Consider the following 24,553-nt stretch of genomic DNA (forward strand, 5'->3'; position numbering starts at 1 on the left):
TTTGAAGCCATTTATATTTTCCATTGCAAGCTCTTCATTTTATATTCTCTTCATTTTTAGTTTCATGCCTTTATTATGGAATTACTTGTGCTTCAGCTACTGGGTTTGAACGTTCCAAAAAGCTGCAGCAGAAACTACAAAGAAATGCAATTTCATAAGCCTGATGACCTGCTTCATGCCTGATCATATCTCAAGTAGGCAAACCTTGGCAGTTAACAAGGGAAGGGTCCACTACCTCTTTTTTCTATTCCCTGTCTACCTAATGCAAATTTAAAATCCAAATGAACCATAATATCAATGCCTTTTGTTTTGCAAAGAAGGAATTCGTGTGGGCAGAGAAAGGCTCTAGATATGAGGCCCATAATAAAGGCTGCAATAAATATATCAGAAAGTAATTTGTGAATTGGAGAATTTGACCAGCTGCACTTTTTATGGAAAGAGTACACACAATAGTGTCATCACTCTGACATACCTGTATGTTTGGTAACTGTTCCTGACTTTGATGCCTCCTTTTATGAAGCTAACCATATTCTCATCCTGTTGGAAATGAAAGATGTTCGCAATAAGAATTCATAAGCAAATTTATAAGCATTTATAAGCATTACAAACGTCTTCTGTCTTCCAGAGATGAACATGTGCCTTGAACATAAGCATCATTACACTGACAATATAATTCTCTATGAAACAATACATGCATTTATGACTTCTTTTTTATATTAAAACAGTTTTACTCTTTTCAGATATCTGTTGGCTTTACTTTGATGCATTCTGTGATTTGTATAGCCCCTGTGACCTCTGGACCGTTTGAATCTCCCTAATGGACACAGGGAACTAAACTAATGAATAGCATCTACGGTACATGCACTTGTGGCTGTTTCAAAAAATAGCTTTCTTTCATTTGTCCTTCAGCATGGTTAAGATCTGAACATTTCCTGGCTCAGCACCAGATACAAATAACTGCCTGTCCTCAGGAGTCTACAGAATATAGTTTCACATCCTAAAAAGGAAGCAGGGTAAGTAAAGTTATGCAGGATATGCTCTTTCTGGTCTGAATTAAGTGCCTCCGAGACCCATACTAGTGTGGTAGCATGTTACTTTACTAGCTATAATGAACTGAGAACTTACAAAAAAGTGTATCTGGGGGACCTTTAGTTAACTGCTGTATCCCAAAGAGAAAACTCTTTAGTCTCATAAGTTTCTGGTGGTAGTTTCTTGCTTCATTCATCACATCTAATCGGTCATTCTGGTTTGTTTTGGTATCTGCTATTACTTTGGAATAGGAAGGCTACATGCGTTTTAGCAAATGATTTTTCTGTGATGGTATTTTGAGAGGCTGTACAACCCATTGTGGAGAAAATAGCATAGATTAGGTGAAAACAGCATAGATTAGATGAATGTTCAGTTGTTTAACTGTTATTGTCAAGAAAATGGGGCCCAATTCTGCTCTTCAATATGTAAACAAAGAGACAGAACCTGCCCCAAAGAGCTTTCCATCCTTCTGACAGTCAGGAAGATAACCCAATCAAAGTTACAGAAAACTGTGAAGTCTGTAAGAAAATGAATTATGAATTGGTGTAGGAAGCCTAATGGCCTGAACTGAAGGGCAGGGGCTTACTTCTGCAGACTGCAACATCACCACTGACATGTCTTTGACAGCCATCCTTAAGCAGAGTTGTCAAGAGTGATAAATGAGGACAGAACACCCCATAAGCGAACGTGTATTTTCTGATATATCCCCAGAGACTTGAATCCCAGTAACATGCAGACAAAATAATCACAGAGCAATGCGACCCTGTTTTTCTTTGTTCTGTAGAACAAATTGTGTTAGCAACTGGGGAGGGGTTGGGCATACCTATTCATATGTAAAGGTTCAGTTGTATTTTCCTTCTAATAGAAAAAAAGTACATTTTCATTTGAACAGAAAATGGAAGATGAAAGAAGATGATTTTAAAATGTTTAAAGCAAAATATTTAAATCAATACTCAAGATACCAGCAACAGAGGTAACCAATACAAGAATAGTTCAGCCTCCCCCTCAAAATCCTGATGCTAATTTCTATGTTTTTTCAATTCGGTTTGGTCATTTACATTAAGCATCAAAATTAACTGACTGCAGTAGCTGTTGGAGACAAGTGCTTTTGTTTAATTTTTAAAACCAGTTCATGGGTTCATGAAAAATTAAACACAGAGAAAAAGAGGAAGCAAAAACCAGTTATTTCTCATGCAGAAGAAGACAATAAATTATTTTCTTACTCTTAAATTTCTCATGTATTTATAAACATTTTTTAAAATAGAAAACTGTGGAAACAGTGCTTAGAACCAAGAGGCACTGTATCAAACACATTTTTCTTACTGGCATAATGCAGAAGTTCTGGAAAACATTGCGGCCATAGCTTCAGATATCACCCGAACTGTCCTCAGTGCCACAGGCCACTCATCCCAAAAAGTAGGAATATGAAAATAGGTAGATACACCTCAGCCATTTCAAATTCAAGCATCTTACCATAAAGACATCATTATCAGCATCCTGAAAAACTTCAGAAGAAGCTATTTTGATTACTGGCTTTGCCATGAAGCAATAGTTTCTAGTAGAGGGGCAAGGCAGATAGCAGAAAAAGGTGAAGTTTCATAAACTGAACTGCAAGCAACACAAATCAGAGCCCATCTGGCAACTCCCAGTCATTATAAATCCATCGCCTGCATTTCATTCTCTATCAGCATCTCTGACCTAAGAAGCAGAAGCTCTTTGTAAATGTGACTGACTTCTATTATCCCCTCTGCACAGATGAAGAGGCCTGATGTTACATAGCAAGTTGAGGCAGATCAAAAATAAAAATCAGTTATCCAGGCTCTAGATTGCAGCTTACATTGTTAATGATAGTTGGAATAAGTGTTGCTAATACTGATTTCTCAAACAAATCAAGCTTCATTAGTCCAGTCAGATAAAATTCCAAGCAGAGGGAGAGTTCCCATTCTTTTAAAGACAGGCAGCACTATTCAGCAAAAAGAATGTGTAGAGCTTAATAGCTGTGCAGACCATAGAAGCGTTCAAAAACAAACAAGCGAGAAAGAAGTCTTGGGAAAGCAAACACCAGTCTGACTGAAACAAAATCTCCCTTGCATTCCAGCCTAGCCTAGCTTCAATGACCATCTCTCTCTCTCTCTTTTTTTTTTGTTTGTTTGTTTGTTTTTGTTTTTTTTTTTTATGTTTTTTTTTAGAGATCTGATATCCCAGCACACCGTATTTGAAAATCACTGCTTAGCGCAGCAACGTTTCACACAACCAAAGGGGAATGGAGAAGGGCATCACAGGGGACTCAGTCCAATTTCTAATGAGATAAGCCTTTTCAGATAATCATTGGGCATAACAAAACATGTCACTATCTCATCAGCAAATAATCCAGATAAAATCCAGATTTAATCCAGATGAAGGAGTCATAGATCATTAGGTGAAACCACAGACTTCTATTAATTTTAACAAAGGAAATCTGTACAGTGTGTATTATTCTGTAATGAGTCATGCAAAAAAAAAAACATACCTGGAGGAATGTGAGTGCTGCTCTCTGAAGTAAACATTCAGCATAGCAAATTTCTGCATGGATTTCCTCTAGTGTTACATGGAGCAGGAAAAAACAAAAATCAGATGAAAAATAATTTAAAAATACTTAGACCATTAATAAAGGAATAAACTCATAAATCTCAAACTGAGAAAAATCTTTTCTGAATTGGCTGCAGTGTTTCAGTTCTAGACTATCAAATGAACTCCAAACAATAATGATACACAGAGAAATTTTTCAGGAATAATGACTTCCAGAAATTCTTGGCTCTAAAACCTTTCTAGGCATTTTCCTGCTTCTTTCTAGGTATTTCCTTACACAGCAATTTGTGGAAATACTGAGTCAGCAACCAATATAAAATAGAGATTTTATATATGGTGACACAGCAATTACCAAAACAGTGATCCAGTGATGTTGTAAAGGACAAATCAGAAATTTTGTCAATGAGTCAGCAAACTGTAAGAACATGTTGTGTGAACAATTCAATACAATTCCACTTCCAGCAAAAAAAGAGGAAAATTAGAGATAATGTTACCTTCAGTGAAGTGTTCAAGGCTTTGTCTATGCACAAGGTTGTTGATGGAATCAGCTACTGTAGATTTCTTCCTAAATCTGCAGAAAAGTCAGTTTGGTCATTCTGAACGTGAAGCAAGATGAGAACCCTATCTTTCAGCTGGCCATCTATAGTCACCAGCGTACCTGTAGTATTCACCAACCCTCTGTTGTCTCACTACATATGCAAACTTGAGCATATTCCACATAGACCTCGGTCAACATGATCCTCCTGAGATCTGTCTTTTGTCCTTTGTGCACAGAAATCCATTTTGATGGTGGAAGGGGATAAAGAGGCTTTTGATTCATTCTGTGCGTGCATGTGTGTACAGAACTGGGAGCACTGCTGGCTCAAAGACAGATGGCTACAGCACAACCATCACTAAAGGGAAGAACTGTGCTGCAACTGTAAACGGTAAATAGCCTCCAGACACTGCAGAACCAGGGCAACAGATAGGACAAAAAAGTTAATTGACAAGAAAAATCAGATACTGCAGTAAACAAAAGTTTTCAGGACAAGAACGCTGAAAACCCTAAGTGATGTGGTCTAACCTCATTATTGACCCTCCTTTCATCAGGAGGCTGGACTAGATGACCTCTTGATGTCCCTGCCAACTTCTGTTTTCCTATAATTCCTATGAAATTACACGTCTTTTTCTAACCTGGATGTCTTTCAAGGCTTTTCCATTAATGGACTATTTATTGACTGCATTGCCCCACACTTACTTTTGACAGGTGGCTTGAGCTTCTTTCATTGTGTTTCCTGCATTCATTATGTCCTGAGGATCAAATGTCATCATAGCTTGCATTTCCAGTATGGTGGCATAAGTCAGTGCATGATACATACTGTCTTTAGTTCTGCAAGAAAAAACACAAGATTCAAAGAACAGCTGCTTTGATTTCATAATTACTTACCAAAAAAAAAAAAAAAATCAAACTCCAAAAACTAGGTCCAACTGAACTAGAAATCAAACACAAAGGACATACAAACAGTTACTATAATCAAGAAATGCTAACAGATTCAGATTTGTGCAGGAAAACACGACTGCATCTCCAGTTTCAAAAACAGTGCTAAAATGTTCCAGTTCTGAGCTAAAGATAGGTATTTAACATACCTGAAGTACAGGAATTATCTGCATGGCTAACCATTCAGGGAAATCAAATCTTTTTTTTTTTTTTAATAGATTACCTAAATGAACTCTACAGCACGTGACACAAATCCAGACATCATTCTTCTATTTTAGGACAGTTACTCAGGACAGACTCAAGGAGACATGTAACAGAATACTATAATCCTGGCCAAAATAGCATCTTTTTCAAACAGATCTTCCTACCAGAAGCATTCCAGTCTAAACCAAACATTATAGCTTTTTCCTCCTCTCCGCTTCTGCTAACCTTCCGCCCCATGCATTCCTATGAGATGTCAGATGATGCTTCTTTTACAGAAAGCTTAAGAACTTTGACAAGAATGCAAGGGAAGACAAGTAAATTCCATCTGCAGCCATTACCAGCACCTTTTCTCTGTTGGGAAGGGTTTACATATTGCTTGCATTTCCAGCATTCATGCAGTAGCCATGTATGTTATAACCACCTGCAAATGAATCAAAATATCCTCAGGCCTAGAGGTCCAATCAAGATGACTTGGGAAACAGGTTGAAGAGAAAGCTCAGATGAATTCCTGCCACAGGAACTCTGTGGGGCTTGCTAATTCACCCATGACAAACTCCATGACTTAGACAAACACTGCTAAAGAGCTACATTTGTTATTTCCATTGTTTACACTTTTAGAATGGATCAGATAGTTCCCTACTGCAGGGAATATACACAAATACCTGCAATCAAACAGTACGCCTATTCTCCATACATGCACTTCAGGTGTTTGTTTTTCAAAATGAGTGACCTCGTTGTGCTTTTTTTCCAAGCAGAAAGTGATGTGCCAGCAACATGCTCTTGAGGGCTAACAGCAATCTGGGCTGAGACCTTACTTGAGCAGGCAGATGAACAAGACCACCTCCAGAGGTCCCTTCCCACCTTGGCCACTCCATGATTGTGTGATTTTATTTTAAGGAGAAAAGCCACGCTCTAAAGACACCTCAATTCACCCACTTCCTCTCCCAGGAAGACATTTGCCTCCCCAGGTTTTGATACCTGGATTGTACTGAAAGATAATGTTATGGTAGCCTAAGACAACCCTGCATTGATCTGGACAGTCACCCCAACAGTGATCTGGTAACTCACAGTGCTGGTCTGAATCCATGCATTGATTCTTTCGCTGAGTGGAGTGAAAAACCCTGAAATGTCCTCAGGAGTCCCTGATGTTCGGTTAATATTTTCCGGAGACTAAAAAAATAACCTCTTCTATATCTAAAGTAACCCCCTCTCGATGACACTACACAATGAAATCACCAAAAAGAAATCCTAGTGATTATATGATCCTGACTTGCCTCGTTATATGTATGTTTTGAGATTTAGGGATTAAAATAATACCTGGTACCGGCACAGACAGCATTACACAGATACCTGGTGCTTCCCTCGCCACCCTCCATAACGATGCCAAAGGGCCACTTTTTCCAACGCACATGGCACAGAGCAGGCGGGCTGTACCAAAGAAATGTGCAGTGCACATCTTTAAGCCACAGAGCAGTCCATGTTCTGTGACTGTCCTTAATTCCTTGTTGCCCACACCATGTCCACAGGTTACCTAAAAAGCTTCTCTAAGCAACCTCTAAACCCATCTAGCAGAAAAGCTGTGTGGGGAAATCACCTACTGCTGTAAGTACTGGGAGCCCCTGAACTATACTGACAGCCATCTCGTTTCCAATGTGAAAAAAGAACAAACTAATAATGGAGAAATTAACTTAAAATCCAGCAGAGCCATGACAGCTCTGTCTTGGCCTCCTGGATCAAGATTCTTTCAGTAGACTGACAATGCAAAGCAGAAAAAAAAAAAAAACATATTGTAATATGCCAACCTGATGAAGTGTTCCTGTTCACTTGATTAGTCATCAGCCGCAGCGGGCACAAAGAAACACAATTCATCTCACCTTTATTAAAATAAAACCCTTTCCAAGTTTCACATTCAATGCACAGAAAAGGCACTAAAATAGACCTCTTCCAAAATTTTAGAAATTTGCTTTCAAAATCAAAGCAGATAAACATAAAATCCACTGTACTGAAAGGAAAATTTATACTTTCAAGTATACAATGGTGAAGAGGGATTTTTCTCTCCAACAATTTGCTTCTGATGCAAAATCACTCCTTCCCTAATCAATGGTTTCATCTATTTTGCTTATAGTATTTTACAGGAGATTAAAGTAGGTTAATGTTTCTTATTATGCAACTGGTATTTATCAGCATCAAAACTTAGTATTTTTTTTCTTCATCTGGGAGATAGACAGCAATGCAACCATTTGTAAACAAATGTAGCAGTTATCTAAGCTATTTATACTAAATGAATAACTGAAACTGCCAGTTACATTTTGTTTTAAGGCCTGCATTTTATATGGATGGATTCAGGATGAAATATAACAGCCTTTTTTTTTTTTCCCCCTCAGGACATTGTTGGAGGACATGATTTTTATCCAAACACTTTCTAGACCTTGAAGCTACCTCCATGTGCTCCCCCTTACTCTTGTACTGCTCAGTATGACAATCACACACCTTCTTGGCTAGTTCTCATGGCACGCTCCAACACCTCACTGAGCAGCATCATATTTGCTTTTGCTCTACAGTACAAGAACATTTCACCACACAATGAAGGCAGACATTAAAAGGTTCCCATTCAAACCTTAATAACCTTTAAAAACTTAGAATAGAAAAAATAACATTGAATATTGTAATTTGTATTAAAAAAATTCCAGTGATGGTAAATAAGTATTCTAGAACTCCGCTGTGCAGAGTATAACAGTTGTACAAGTAACCAGCAAAGCAGTACCAGAATGTCTCCGTACCCACCTGTCATATTCATACATCACAGGACTGAGCTTACCTTTCAGACGCAGTCTCTCTGGAATTAACATTCTACCGGCATCTGCAGGGGCTTTGGGGAGACTATTTCCAGGTTAAAGTCAACTGCCCAGAATGAATCACTCTCGTTTTTATAATATTGCAAGCAGCAAGACAGATGTGTTGCAGCTTACCCAATGATCCAGATTGCTCTGCGTCATGAATTTATCTTTATTATTTACTATTCTCCCAAGCAATCTGACATCAGCAAACCATCAGGTGATTATGATATGCTTTCCTTCAGGATAATTGTTAAAATATTAAACATTTGTTTCACAGAAGGGAAGGGGAAATCTCACTGTTATCAACTCTTTCAGTGCTAATTATCTGTTTGCAATTACAAGAGAACGAAAACCTAGTCAGCTTTTAATTGATTTGCTGTATCTTGGGGTTGAGGAGGAACAGAAGATTTGTCCCCACCCCCGAGACAAGTCAGTTTTAGCGTTACCCATTGTCACAGTTACCAGGGTGTATATTAAAAATAAACATTTTGTTTGGGAGCTAAATTTAAGGAATTTCTTGGTGTTCTTAGTCTGAATATGAATATTCTATATAAGAGATTAAACTAATTAAACCTACTGCAGGAACCACAAGAGAACCAGAGCAACGAGAGTTTTAATGATAAGAAAGAAAACTAACTCTAAAACTTAAAAGGTAGCTGAGGAAACAAAATGTTACCTAACATGAAGAAAAAACACTAGACTAAGATTTTTATGAAACAAGTCCTCATCTTTATGGAGCATATGTTTTTTTCTAACAGGAAAAAAGAGCTTTATCTCAACACAAGTCTAGACAATATCCTTAGATATTTCTTTTTAAGCTGCTAAGAGAGATCTTCCGATTTTAATTCTCATCCATTGCCAAAATCTGTTCTCAGCTACACATGGTACAAATCAGTTGGAAATACATTTATCGTGGAAGCCAAATGTGAGTAATTTAGTGAATCTGCAGCAATGTAATACAGAGCAGAGTATGTCCTACAACATCTTAAGTGGCAAAGCTGCAAAATTTAGGATAAGATATTCTTTACAAGCGTGTAAAAACTGAAAAGTATTTCTTTAAACAAAGATAGTATGTTTATGGACTGTGAAAACCAATTTCAAATCTCAGCATGCTAAAAGGCAGCAGTGAGGAATTGATGACTCCCAAAGAAAATACTCCATATTACCACATGTGCCCACTCCACAGCTCTTGTCGTTCCCTGAAGAGATGGAGTGTGTTCATAATGGATATCATCTGTGGGGAAATTTAGCATCCTGGTTCTGCGATGCACTTGCAAAGATCATAAGCCTGTATTTCCCTGCTGCCAAAGGACAACAGGAATAAGGCCTCCTCGTAACAGGCTAACATGAAAAACCTGTTTCAAAATGGTTTTGCAATATGCAGCACACTCAGGTACAAAAATGGAATGGCAGCTCATGAAATGTATTCTGCAGGGCCTGACAAAAGCTGAATGGAAACCATATGTAATACAAGAAAAATGGATTTATGGGGTAAAAAAACACCACAGCCACACAAGCTTTTGCAGTGCTTTGGGATCTCCAAAAGTATCTCCCCATTCTGTGCTAAACACTGAGTAAGCATTTCCAGATGGGCACAGGGGCTTTACCATCAGAACTTAATGACAACAATTATTCTTGCCATTTCAATGATATCTTCTGATGATACATAAACACAAAACAACACTGCTGTGAATAAACCCAGTGTTAGTAATATGCCTGAGCCTACCATTTATTATGAATGTCTTCCACACTGTGTACTTAAATGGGTAAGCTACAGATTCTGGTGCCAAAGACTGAGGCCGATAGCCCAGCAAAGCAAAACAGATTTATCCCTGATGCGTTTCTAACACACGCTCCTGCCAGGGCAGTCACAGCTTGGGGAGGACTTGGGAAGAGGAAGCAAAGGAGATGCAGAACACTGACGACTACACTCATGTATAACATGAGCGAGGCGAGTAAAAGGTAATTGGGTGGAAAGGAAGCTGATGCAACCTGATCGACCTGCTGCGCCTGCTGAGGACATCTGAGGCCTCATCCTGGTCTGTAGCAAATGTAAAGGGTCATAATGTTTGCTGAAAAGTGTTTGCATGTGCCTTCTCTGAACTTCTGCATGCCAGTACCCAGAGCTCTATTACGTGACCCATTAGATCACTGATAACCTCAAACACTTCTCAAGTCATGCAGTCAAGGATAAAGGAGAAGACAAATTGAACTGGCAAAAGAGAGGACCTGTATCACCTGTGAATTTTACTTGTTTGATAATCCAGTGACCTGGAAGAATGTACAATGTCATTTCCTGCTAGCTCAAAAATACATGGTGCAAACTGAGGGAAAAAAATGCAAATTAACCACAGACTTCAAGAATCCAAGAGCACAGGTAACTTAAGGCCAGGGTATGAAAAAAAATCACAGAAACTGATGAGACAATTTTTAGAAGTTATTTTTTGACCTCACTGCTTGCAGCCAGGCAACATGTAATTAGGAAAGAGAATGCATGACCGCAGCACTGAACTGTAAAATAAGCTGTGAGAAAGTTTCTGCAAGCAGTTAGGTATTTGAAAATAAATAAATAATCCAGTCACAAAGTAAACTTATAAATTTAAATTCAAACCTACAGTAACACGTCTCAAGCCTGACAACACCCTGTCAGTTGCTGATTTAGGCACAAAACTACAAACTTGGCTGTATGTGAGAAAATGGGGTGGGGGGTGACAGAAGTCAGACTTAATTCTTTCCAGAGTTAAGAATCTCACATACTGTGCTATAGCTAAATGGTTACTTTTCTGGATAGCAATTCAGTACTTTTTGTAGTTACCTTTGATCAATCACATTACTTACTCAACCACATGTAAAACACTTATTCTGTCTTGCCAAAAACTTAATATATTATTTACCATCCCTTTCTGAACCAAAACCATAGCCTTATCAATTATTGATAGAGAACTAGCTGTCTAGGCAATTCTCGTGAGATGGTGAAGCAAGGAGAGATAAACAAAGGAAAACTGGTATAAGTAACCAACTTACTTTGCTTGTAAAGAAGCCAAAGCATCTGAGAACTTGTTGCTAAGAAATAAATCCAGAGCTGCCATGCACTCATGCAATGCCGTGTTGAGGTCTGATGTTGGTGACCTGCCAGAAGAAGAGAGAATAAACTCAGCACATCTGTTCTCCTTCTACCAGTGCATTACTTCTACATTTCAACTTCCCATCTTCAGTGCTAGCCTTCCCATTGCCTTCCTAATTCTAGCAATTTTATGAGCTCATTTCTCATGAACACAGAAGCACTGGGTGACAACACACACTTTGACTGTGTGTAAGGCTCACAGAGATGAGAGGTTAGTTTGATTGCCTCTTTCTTAAGGATGAGATGTTTCCAAACTGCATCAAATTATTATTTTGGCTGCTGCTGTAACAGCTGCTTTAGTTCAGCTCACATTCAGCTTGGTTTCTGCCCAGTAGACTACTACTGCTCACAGGTTGGCTAAAATTTCACATTGTGCGTGCTCCCGGGAACGTCACTGTCCTTAAGAAGTGATGCTGCACTCAAACAAAAAACTGCTGCTGCATCTCAGAAGTCAGAAGATTATCTTTGTGGCTTAGTCTGACTGTACTTTTCTCCTTCACAGCATTTAGATGTCAGCCTGACCTTTCACGGGGGTTCTCAGCTGATCTTTGGGTTACTGGCAATGGGATAAGACAGGCCAGCTGAAAAAATTTGGCCCAACTTCCTCACTATCAGAACTGCTGGACAAAAAACCACAGAAGAAACAAATTAGACCTTGCACTAACAAAGTTAAAGTAACCTGGTCAGTGTCAGGACAGATGAAACATCTGCATCTAATGATCAAAGAGCTATATTGCATTAATATGTCGTATCCAAGTCTGTACACAAAATTACCACAACAAAATTAAAAAAAAAAAAAATCCTCATTGGGTTTCTGACTCCACCAGCCAAAACACACAGCCTGCTGAAAGGAACACCAGGAAGCAAAATCCTGATATCTTCTTAAGGAAAAAAAGATAGGGGAGCACAGAACAAACAGATAGCATCAGTAATAACCGCTTCAGCTGCGTTTCAGTTTTGACTTTATGAATAATGACTGCAAAGAAGAAAGGGCAAAATTATACACAGGAAAATCGGGATTATAAATCTGAGAGAAACATCACACAACGCCGTTCACAGTGGCTGCTGACTTCACACTTGAGATACGCTGCAAGTCGTCCTGCACCCAGGAGACTCCCCAAGTGCTTTGCAAACATTGATTAACCAAGTCTTGGCATCCGCCTCACACAAAATGCAATATCACGTCTGCCCACCTCCTGGAATCTATTCTGAGCCTCGCTTACCGTAATAACTAAAACTTTGCCAATCACTGTTTGTGTGTATTGCAGTTCTTGCATGCCTTTTTAAACCTGTAGCCCTGAAACAAATAGCAGATTTAGAAGTGCATAAAACATACTTTCCTCTGCTTTAAAATATTTAGACTAGCAACATTTTTATATTTTTGTTTTGATATGTTTCCCTCCACGCAGAGAATTACAAATCAAACTCCATTCAATACAATTAAACCTTTTCACAGTACTCCTTTTAAAACAGAAAGATGATTTAAAAAAAAAAAACAACACATGCTGTTGAAGCTCAAAGCACAAACAAGATGCACTGATTACTTGGCATCTTTACAGGAGTAAGAATTATTAGCACAGTGCCACCCCCAGCAGCAGCAAAACCCAAGTTGTGCACCTCCCCGGTGCTCCAGGGAAAGCATTTGATGTAGCTCCCAGGTAAAGGGCTCACAACCTGAACTAGGGCACACGCCTCTCATCAATGCTACAACTGATCGCTTATAGCTGTAAAGAGGGAAAAAAAAGCCAGACTTCCAACTCGAAAATGCTGAGCCTTTTAGCAAAGTGATTAGTCATGCTTCAGCGAGCGGGTTGCGGATCCTCTCCTGCTTTCCACTGTAAGATCAGCACCACCCCTGCCCCAGAGGGGAAGCCGGGAGCCCGGCCACCTACCTTTCCATCAGCCCTCCGGTGTGCTCTGACATCCTCACCTGCACTGCGCCCGTGGGGCGGCCGGGCAGCAGCACCCAGCAGCAGCAGCAGCAGGCACCGGGCGCTGCTCCGCGCATGCAGGGCAGGGCAGGGCACTGAGCATCTCGCTGCTCCCCGCCAGGGCACCACGCTGCCCCACGCAAGGGGCAGGAACCGCCGGGCACCGCTGGTCTGGAAGGTGCTGGTAGCTGCCAGCCTGAGCTGTGATCTGCAGAGCTGTCTGTCACGCAGTGCGAGCGAGGCAGAAGGCAAGCATCCCTGTGATCAGGGAGCCGAATCAATGACAATGACTGCACGCAGCAGAGGACCACGTCGGAAGCCTGGGAGCCAGGAGGGAGAGTCAAGTGAGGCCAGGCGAAACGCAGGAGAGCTGAGGCAGGAATTGCTGAGAAGCAGACAGGTGAGACAAGAATGTGCTTCTTCCCAGCAAGGAGTCTCCGCAAAACAGGCTTGAGTCCACAACCAAACTGCACGTTGCTGGGGGTTCCCAGAGCTTCAGGAGGCTTTCATGCAATCACGGAGTGGTTTGGGTTGGAAGGGACCTCAAAGATCACCTAATTCCAACCCCTTGCCGTGGGCAGGGACACCTCCCAGCAGCCCAGGTTGCCCAAAGCCCCATCCAGCCTGGCCTTGAGCACCTCCAGGGATGGGGCAGCCACAACTTCTCTGGGCAGCCTGTTCAGTACCTCACCACTCTCTGAGTAAAGAATTTCCTCCTTCTAATCTAAATCTATCCTTTTTTAGTTTAAAACCATTCCTCCTTGTCCTATCACTATACCCCTGACAAAGAATCCCTCCCTGGCTTTCCTGCAACCCCTTTAGGTACTGGAAGACCACTATAAGGTCTCCCCAGAGCCTTCTCTTCTCCAGACTGAACAACCCCAGCTCCCTCAACCTGTCTTCATAGGAGAGGAGCTCCAACCCCTTTATCATCCTCGTGGCCTCCTCTGGACTTGCTCTAATACGTCCATGTCCTTCTGGTGCTGGGAGCCAGAGCTGAATGCAGGCTCCAGGTGGGGTCTCATGAGAGCAGAGCAGAGGGGCACAAACCCCTCCCTCACCCTGCTGGCCACGCTGCTTTTGATGCAATACATTTTTTTACAGTCTTGGTAAAATTCTCTCTTTAGAGTCACGCAAAATGGGTTAGCATAAACAATTGAATCAGTGGAGTGAGCTCATCTGGCCGATTTTGTCCAAAATAAAGCAGTGTATGCTCCCCAACTGCTTTGCTGGCACATCGGCAGCGCTGGTCCTGGGCCCAAGGGCAGCAGCTGCAGCCGGCAGCACTGAGCTCGCTCACCAAGACAGCTGGACTGGGCAAGTTGTTCAGTTATGATCTAATTTATCTAAGTCAGTTTCTCCAAGAGCATATAATCTAATGTCAAAAATTATGTGTCCTTCCTCCTGTACATGGTCCTATTTGTTAGATTACACACGGCAATCCTGGAGATGTCAGCTGCTGAAGGAAGACCCAAAAACCAATAAACAAGCAGATGATAATTTCAGGAAGATACTCTGAGACGTTAACACACCTGATTAAATCTCTTGCTGTTTTATGACATCCTGTACAGGAAAAGCCTGTGCTGCATTTGGTATAAAAATTATCCTAATAGAGCCACAGGCTGCCCTTTAATGGCTCCTTACAAGTCTGTAACAGCAGCGCATACCTGGGCTACAACCAGACATAAAAGACATCACTGCTTTTTTCCCCACTTGGGAATAACTGCTAATTACCACTTACAATTAACCAAGGTGCTTCTACGCCATGATCCTGAGCTACTCGGGAAGGACTGTTCATCATTTTCACTAGCTGTTTATCCCATGTCTAGCTGATATTGTATGGCCAAAATTGTCCTTTGGAGCTCTGCATGGTGAGGGCTCTGCCTGTCCCTGCCAAGGTCTTCAGGACTTGAGCTGGCTGGTTTGCCTTTGAGCATCACTTGTCCAGTAACAATTACACTCTCAGACCTTCAGCATGCAGATTCTCTTCCAACATACATACCAATGTTTTCTTTGAACTAAAGGAAACAAACCGAAGAAATTAAGATCAGGAACATCTCCACATTTAGGCTCTTTTCTCTTCAGTTTTGAAAGCTTCTTTCCGTTTCCTGATTTTTGGCTGCAGGTCTTGTAAGGACAATCAGATGGTTCTCATTGTGGCCTGATTATTTATGAAATCATTGTTATCTGCCCTGGGGACCACAGCTGGGGTGCTTCACAAATCACAATTCCAGTATATCCTGTGGCTTAGTGTAAGACCTGATCCCACTGTACTGCATCCCCACTGCCTCTACTCAGAAGCACAATTACTCAGGACAGCTTAGGGCAACGCTCTTTTTGCTTAAACATCAAATGCTTTTTATCCAAACAGCAACATTGAATGAAATATATAAGCAAGCTAAGCAAAATTAAATCCATGAATCTTAACGAAAAGTAAAGCGTTCTCCAAAGCACAAGAACCAGGATGTTTTGCATGGTCAAAAAAAGGGAGGGGGAGATTTTTTGGAGGATGGGGGTTACAATGTTTCTGCATAGGTTTTATTTTCCTGCACGTGTGATGTTCACTCATTTCTTACTGTAAGTTTTCAGCACATATGCTGATATGACTTGTCATTGGCTTTATGGATTTCTTTAATAAAAAGAATCTTGAAACTCATGCTCTACAAAACGCTGAACCACTGACCCATCGGAACTCAGTATTTATCTGACCTTTGGAGAAAAAAAAAAAAAAGATAAGCCTGAAGTTTGTGGCTACAAACCTTTATAATAATGCTTTTGAAAATAATTCAAGAGCTCTTTCAGTATTGCGAAATGCCGAGAGCAAGTTAAATCAGTCATATCAAAAATATGGACACATTTCTCTGCTAAATCTATGTTATCTGTGTAAATCAGCTTAGGTTGTGTGCATGGATGCCTTAATTTGGAGGAGGAGAATAAGAAACAGAGTTGAACAGAACCAAACTGCCCAGTCCTTGATGGAAACCACCCCAGAGAGAACCAAGTGCTGGTGACTCGGTAGCCACCTCTTCCCCCCACAACCAGGAGACACAGGGAGCAGTGGAAGCACCCCCTCTTTTCACAGCCACATCTAGTCACTAACACTTAAAGCAAGTGAGACAAAAGCATCCAAGGGAAAGATTATCTTCCAGTTCCAAAGGAACTTCTCAGCAAAACCTCTGTAATCATACCGGGGACCTTCTGTCGCAGGGCTTGCACAGCATTAGCACAATTGTGCTCATTAATGACTGGCACCGCTTTAATCTTAGGCAGAAACATCAGCAGAGCTACTCCAGGAAATGCCAAGCTGGGTTCTGCCTTCACCCCAGCGGTACCTGCCTGCAGAGCACGGCTGCCTTCTGCTGCTGCTCTTCCACCAAAGCATTTCTGAGGCCAGCAGGGACTGCTCGGCACACGGCCGTGCTGTGCCGAAGGCATGGAGCACGTCCTGTTCATCTGAAGGGCTGCAGATTCAGCTCACAAGTTTGTTTAAGCAACTGTGATGTATGTGCTCAGATCTGATTTAAGACACCTCCAACACAACACAGCTTGGCTTGCCGACACACCGGGTACCTTTCCACTGCACATCTTCAGAAACACCACCACTGAACAGAACGGAACCAAACCAATCTGCTCCATTATCATGAAAAGAAGAACCAGTCTGGTTAATAATTCATTCGCATTCAGTTTTCAGACAATGCACAAACTTTTTCATAATTTGGAAGCAAATAAGTTTATGCAAGAAAATTAATTCTACCATACCCCTTCCTGATCCGTGTGCCAAGCGAGAAATACCTCAGCATTTATCTTTGTGCTCTTGGACACATTTGTGGCCTGTGACTAACACTCCCGGGTGCTGCAGAAATGTCACTGCTTCTACCAACAACACAGCAATTGGAAAGGTTTGAAGTATGGAAACACAAATGCAATGCAATTCTGCAATTCGAGAGACCTTAGTCAGTACTTCAGGTTGCACAGGGACCATGACACAGTCCTTTTCCAGGGCTAACTCAGCTCTGAAAGTGCCAAGCTGCTGGTGTCTCAGCAACATTGGAAACTTTCTGTTAAAAATACGCTCGTGCTTTTGGCTCTCACGTTTCAGAAACAGCTCACAGAACAATGGGATGTGGCAAAAAAGTCATGGGAGAGGAACAAAGTCCAGCAAAGACTTCTGTCGTGCCCTCGGTCCCACCACTGTTTAACTTGCACCGAGCAGGATCTAGGTTGCATTACGTTGACAGTTCTCATCCTGTATTTGAACAGGCAAACAATGCAATAAATTCATTTAGGTAGATTTGTTCAGACAAATGAGAAGTATTTGTGTCACTTTTGTGGCTCCCTTTCCGTGAGCAGGAGTGTTCTACTGCCACAGCTGCTTACGGAGGGCTAAATGCAGCACTGGGGGAGATCAGTCCCAGTTAGTCAAACTGCCTGCACCAAACACAATGAGAAAAAATTAAGATTATCAACCCAACCTCCTAAAGCTGCACTAACTGGTTGGAATGCACACAGAAAAATCAGCTCACACAGGGTCAATATTAAAAGAAAACAAATACATTCAGCATTACAGGAATTTACAGGAACACTGCAACTCAGAGTAAATTTTCATCTGTAAATCAGTCTGCGTTAATGCTTAACTTTTACCAGCTCCTCTTTACCAATTCAAATACTCTACAATTTATGACAATTTGAAACACAAATGTAATTCATATTATGGCTTTTTTTCTTTTTTTTTTTTTTTCCTTCTTTTTTTTTTTTAAGAGTTTTAAGGTATTTAGACAACCTTACAATACACATTTGCCCTTTTTCCCAAATCCTCTGTCTCAGTTTTACTACGTGTGGTCACCCTACACCTCTGATTATGACTTTTTAAAGGCCTAATCCTGTTCTTATTAAAACCGATGAGAATTCAACAAGAGCTGAGCCAGACCATTGTCCTGCACTAGTACTGAGCACACCTAGGTACACAGCATGCACACACAAAAAGGCTTTTGCAAAATGCAAGTTCATATCTGCCATGTTCATCATAAGAAGCCAGAAAATATCCATTATTTTCGATTTTTAAAGTAGTGCAAGATCAGGCTAGAGGTGAAGTTACTGACATAAGATTCAGCGGGAAGTGAGGGAGCGATACTGGAGAATATTCACTTTTGGTTGGATTCTCCACTGCCTACCAATAATCAACTGAATAAAGAGTGATTGGTAGGTCCCAAAATAGCTAGCCCTACATCCTATTTCAGCGTTTTGCAAAGTCTGGTTTGTACTTTTTCATGTTGGCTTACACTCCGGCTCTTTCAGATTTCAATGAGATGAAAATGTGGAAGGGATGAAATATACATTTTGGCCCAAAATGTATTCTTCCAGCCTTATTTATTCTGAGCTGCAATGTTTTGTTTGTTTTGTGTTAAAAATATGCAAATCTTTTTCTAAATGAACTACTCGGTCATGTTTTATTGCAACTTAAAAAAAGAAACCATGTTTTTGTTCCAACTCCATTGCTGAACTGCTTTATGCTCTCATCAAAATTACATGGAGGAACAACACAAAAAAATTTTGCACAAATAGGGGATTGCTGCTTAGCCTTTCATCATTGCTTTGCATGACATTTCAGAGCATATTTCCCTGAAAGCTTCCAATAAACTAACTTTGTGTTTGAGAAGTTATCTGCACAGCATACTTCATGGTACCTTGACCAATAACAATGCCACATTCTCTCCAATTAAATAAAAATTCAAGCACAGTACTTCAATACAACCCTTTTATAATTCTCTTGAACCTGAGAATTGAATCAATACCCAAGAACAGAAAAAAAAAGCACTAGTAGCAAGTTTTCTTGGCAATCAGTGCTTCTAAAGCCATTTTGAACATTATTCTTAGGCACAACCGCCTGAAGAGGCAGACAGTTATTACTCTCCCCATTTCACAGAGTGAAGAAACAACTGAGAAAGTTACATGGGGACTGAAAAAATAAAAAGCAAGGATGATTTGGGACTCGGAAACAGAGCAGTCTGGGAACTTTCTGGCATTTTTTCCATTTCTGACAAGAAACAGACATTGGTCAAAAAAAAAAAAAATGACGCAGATGTAGTGAGAAGATTTCACCAATTCAGGAAAACAATTTTATTCAGAGCCAAAGAGAAAGAAAGTAAAAAGCATGTGCAAGGTCTGTAGTGCCTTCTATCTGATTTGCATTCAAGATTTAAGCCGTTAAGCCAAGTACATCTGAATGCCCACCCTGATATTCAGGCCATCTTTTCACTATTGCTTGTCCACAAAAGACAACTGAAATTTTGTTATTATCAAAGTGAAGACAAAAGCTGAAAATCTGCAAAATGCGAGGTCATTTTCCATCGCCTCTATTAAAAAAAAAAAAAAAAGGCATTTTGTTTTCAGTTCCAAGCAGTCCACTAGACCATCATGTCCTCCAAACATGACCTAATAATTTCACTCTGTTCCCAAAACACGTCCAAAACCTAAGAAACCACAAGCTCAGCCCTACAAAAGTGTTTTCTAGGATCTTCAATGCGGTTTTAAAGGTGCGGTTTTGAGTAAAATGGGAAGTATAATATGGAAATAGTAATATTTTTCCCAATAATTAGTGAAAACCTGAAACATAATGCAACTTGTTTTCAGCACTTTGTAGCACAGTAACTGAAACATCTGAAGTACCTGACATCCCAGGGCAATTCCAGGCTGGAACACGACAGCTGATTCCAGTAGATGGAGCTACAGAAAGGAGAAGAGGACCCAGCACCAAGTTCTCCACAGCTTCACTAGCACACCCTGACTTTTGGGACAGCCTGCCCAAACCAACACCACTCAACAAGCTGCTGCTGCTTCTGAGCGCTTTTGCTAACATCCTTCTGCACGTTCAAAACATCCTGAAGCACCATGAAGCCAGGGTTGCGATCTCTCAGTCTTTTTGCTCCTGCTATTGTCAGTGCAAGCACAAGAGCTGGAAGCACAACAGTCTTCAAACAATGTCATTTAAAATCATCACTGCAAGCATATGACCTAACTTTCCTCCTGGAGAGTAAAATAATAATAATAATAATAAATATTGCTCCTTTAAAGAGTTGTTGAGCTAGAATGTGACACCAACAAAAAATGAGCGCGACTGTATAGCTTATATAATCTAAAATGCAGGAAATATTTTCTGCCACGGTTTCTGCAGACCACTTAAAGCCTCAGACCGATGCTGTTTTCAACGTTAAAACACGAGGAAAGCACCCAGGAAGAGACGGAGCACAACACCTCTTCGACACTTCTCCAAGAGGCACAAATGGACCCTTGACTGCCCTTCTGAGTAGAGAAATGCCCTCCAGGAACCACAGCCCTGCAAGTTTTACCCCACGCAGCCCGTAAAGCAGATGGCTTCAGAAGTCGTGTCAGCCAGGGAAGCCATGAACAGGCCTCGTTGCACCTGCCTGTAACGTGCAACGTGTCGTCGCCACCGAGGAAGAACGTTATTTGCACACTGATTCAGCCTGCGTAGGAACAACTCCCTCAAAGGCACACAGTGCAAGTTTATGTGCTTTAGGGGCAGGGGAAGGCTTTTAGGGGCACACGTGGAAGGGCTAAGAGAAGCGATCCCCCTGCTGCTGTGGGCGGGTGGCGGGGAGCCCTGTGGTGACTGGGGGTGCTGGCAGCTCGGTGGGGAAGGACTCGCTCCACCGGGCTCTCCCACAGACTTCAGAGGCCGAAATCGCCCCGCTCTTGAGTGAGACGGCGAAGACAAAGTTAAATTTGCATGCAGCTACTGCAGGACTGCAAGCGCAGGTAGGTGATTTGCTTACACCTCCTACGCAAAAAAAAAAAAAAAAAAAAAAAGGTACCTACAAGAGCAAGCCGCCTGCTGCCCCCTCGGTGGTCCCGTTCGAAGGGGGGCAGCAGCAGGGGGAAAGCCATGCCCCAGCCGGGCCCAGCCGCCCCCTGTCCCCCCCTATAAGCCGGGACGGGGCCGTCCCGAGCCCGCAGCGCCGCCCCCGGCCGCCCCCCGGCCCCCTCAGCGCCGCGCTGAAGGCGGCTCCCGCGCCCCGCCTCAGCCCCGCACCTGCCGCCCGCCGCGGGGGGCTCCATGGAGGCGGCGGCCCCGGCTGCAGCCGCTGTGGTACGAGAGGGAGGCCGGAGCCGAGGGCGGCCGCTGCTGGTACTGCTGCTACTGCGGGTACTGCTCCTGCTGCTGCTGCTGCTCCCCGGCGCGGGCGGCCGCCGCAGGCAGCTCGCATGGTGTGGAGCGGCGGCGGGCGGGAGGCTCGGCGCATGTTCGGGCAGGGCCGGGCCGGGCCCCGCCGCGGGGCCGCCCCCGCAGGTGAGCGGCTGAGGCAGCGCCCGCCCCGGGGAGGCGCCGCTGAGGGGCTGGGGGGGCACAGGGCGGCCCGGGGAGAGGGGGACAGGAGGAGGTCTGCGTGCTGGGAAGGGGGAGGTGGGCAGGTGAGCTAATGTGGCACAAGCCCCTTCACCTCAAGGGCACGTTACCAGCTTTTCAATTCAGCCCTAAGCTATGAAGCGTTTCCAAACACAAACTGCGAAGAAATCATGCGCTATTACTTAATACACTCTCGGCTAATTAAAAGATTGTTTTTAAGTTTGTTTTTGCATTATTGATTCCGTTGCGTTAACATAGGAGCCATTAATTCCTGTTGTGAAGAAACGGGAGCAAAATATAATCCGTATTTCCCAAAGTTTTGAATCAACCTACACTGGGTTAGCACTTGTAAAGGGGGGTTCACGTGCAGCCCCCCACACAAGGTGAGCAGGTTGTACTAAACAATTACCACAGCAGTGCACACAGCTGAAATGTATCAGTTAATGAGCAAGTGGAGAGTAAGTTCAAGAACAAAGTAGGGAAAAAAAAAGCAACAAACTACACCCCGGTATGGAATACTGACACAACTGTTACCATTAGTTGCATATATTATAATCAGCAGTCAGGGAGCTTCAGGCTTACAGGGGTAACAGGCTGTGGAAGGAAATGAACAGGGGAAAGAAGAGAAAGGTACACACAGAAGAGGGAGTGGCAGGACAAACAGAAAGGACGTGGTTGACATAATGAAACAATGGGCACATTAATAAGAAGGGGGTGGATGAGGTTAAAAGGAAAAAGAATTTGTTAGCTGAACACTGACAATGTGGTTCACGAAGTGTGAAATACGAGGTCGGTGGCACCCCTGCCTAAAGCTCCACTGCACAGGGTACAGTTTTTTTGAGAGAAGCCAATTGAGAAGAATGCATTTGATCAATTTGAACATGATTTGTCTTAGTCTTAACTAAGTCAAACACTTTAAATAAATGAGGGGCATTATAAGAAATGGTGACAAGCACCTTCACAGCTACATGGCACAGATGCAAAAAATACATTTTTTCAGCATAGGATACTTGTAACATACATAATGCTTTCCCATAGGTGTCAGTTCCCTAGCAGTTCTGCACTGCCTATGTACAGCCCATTTTCAATAGCTAGTTGCATTTCATTAAAAACTTTTTTAATCAGTAGTCACCCCAGCACACAATTATGTTTCCCCCCCCCCAACCTTTAGGAATTCATTGTTGTAGGGACAAAGTTAAAAAAGCTAGAACAGTAAAACAAGGGTTGCATCAATAACTTAACTGCAGTTTAAATGTGTTATTTTCCTGAGTATATCATTGTACGTTCATGAACACACCAGTTACACTTTCATTATCTGACGCAGAAATATTTTCACAAAAATGAATAGCATATTAAAGGAAATTAGAGGTTTTTAATCTCCAACTCTAATATTCAGCACATATTTTACATGCAATTTTCAGGCCTCTACCAAGCTATTTATTCAGTAAATGAATATTAAATGTGAGCCTAAAAATGGGATTTCATACTACAAATTTCTCAGAACCATTTAGAACTCAGAAACATGAATCTTTTAGAAGAGTATTTAAGAACAAGAAGGTGTTGATAGAGCTTCGTGTCATTTTCCTTAACACTTACAAGATGGATTTCACCTAAAGATCCTTTGAACTTTTCAAAATTAGTTTATGAGTTATGTAAACCAGGTGTGGTCACATCTCAAGTGTGACTGCAGTCTGTGGAAAGTGATCCTAAGGACCTTTTGGCTCTGAGTAATACATTTTTAATGACAAAGATGCATATAAGAAGTTTTAACACTACAGTCGCAATGGAATAAATACTGAGTAAATACTGAGTCTGTCCACACAGGAAAATCAGTCTGAATAAGTGGATCAGAATTCTTTTATTGACTTGGGCACTGTCAGACACAAAAGAGAAAGCTGTCAGTATGTAAATGTCCTTACAAGGATCTCTTGCTGGCCAATGGCAGCTGGAACAGACCTCTGAAGTGAAGGTAAGAATTTCAACCTGAATTATCAGCAAACTAAATCGTCAAGCAAGAATATCTTGCTCAGAGAGGTGTTTCTGCCAATTTTTTAATCTAATTCCAGTTGTTTGTATAGTCCTGGAGTGCAACTGGCTGATATACTAACAAAGAAAAATACCATCTCTCTTAACCTTAGAATACGCAGAAATAAAATAGGTTTATATTGTTTCTACTCTGCACAACAACATCTTTCTTACTTTCAGCAGTTACATAATACACTATCTGACCCTTTGTCATTTAGAAAACAGGAAGGAGATTAAAATTAAAAAGTATTTTGTCCAAAATCATTCAATAATTCAGTGAGATAAGTAGAAACAACATCCTGACCTCTTAAATACACATCCAAACAATGCAGCATTTTCCCTATCAGCTCCTTGATTACCTTCTTTAAAAACTAATGCTTTTCATTTTCCATGTCAGGTCCTGCCAGTTCAATGTGTCTCAATTTTGCACAAGAAGAATTGTGTTCTGAGCAAGAAATGGCAATGCAGCTGTTACTGATAGCCCATCACGTGATCAGTTCCTGGTGGGAATGAATAACAGGGAAGATGGAAAGTTCCTTCACTTCTTTCTGGGATATAACAGATACAAGCCAATTCAAAATTCTTTCATTTCAAAATTCAGCTCAAAATTCTTTGAGAGGCTTCCCACAAAAATTCCGAACTAGGAATTCTCATGCCTCACTATCAATATATAAACACAAAAGTATTGGTTTTTGTTTCTTTTCTTTTGTCTCCCTGACTTTTCTGCACATAGAATTCCTTACATTGTGCTGTCCTCTCTCCCTACACAGGTACCAAATTACCATTCGTACAGGGCAGTGTGTGCAGACAGTGGCTTTCCTCTAACCGCAAAGCTCCCTGGAAACAGGAGCTCTCTAGCTCTCTTGATAGCTTAAGAGTTTCACTAGATCAAATGCCAGACACATCCCTAGGGCAGAAAGATGTGAAGATTTTGTTTGCACAAGCATCAGGTGTTACAGCTTGGAAAACCTGTATCTGCCCAACTGGAAATTG

General features: G+C 41.6%; 1 protein-coding gene across 1 annotated transcript in view; it reads right to left on the reverse strand.

Annotated features, from left to right (window-relative positions):
• Positions 1 to 21,411, reverse strand: part of TTC39A (tetratricopeptide repeat domain 39A) — a 47,660-nt gene extending 26,249 nt beyond the window's left edge. Inside the window, exons 1-6 of the mRNA XM_082765998.1 lie at positions 21,221 to 21,411; positions 11,140 to 11,244; positions 4,835 to 4,966; positions 4,092 to 4,168; positions 3,539 to 3,606; positions 473 to 537 (exon numbers count right to left, since the gene is read on the reverse strand). Coding sequence (XP_082622124.1) covers positions 473 to 537; positions 3,539 to 3,606; positions 4,092 to 4,168; positions 4,835 to 4,966; positions 11,140 to 11,244; positions 21,221 to 21,246 — 473 coding nt within the window. The 5' untranslated portion in view covers positions 21,247 to 21,411. The remainder of the gene's footprint in view (positions 1 to 472; positions 538 to 3,538; positions 3,607 to 4,091; positions 4,169 to 4,834; positions 4,967 to 11,139; positions 11,245 to 21,220) is intronic.
• Between the last annotated feature and the right edge of the window lie 3,142 nt (positions 21,412 to 24,553).

The sequence above is a fragment of the Aythya marila genome (genome assembly GCF_965140915.1).
Source record: "Aythya marila genome assembly, chromosome: 8".
NCBI classification, from domain to species: Eukaryota; Metazoa; Chordata; class Aves; order Anseriformes; family Anatidae; genus Aythya; species Aythya marila.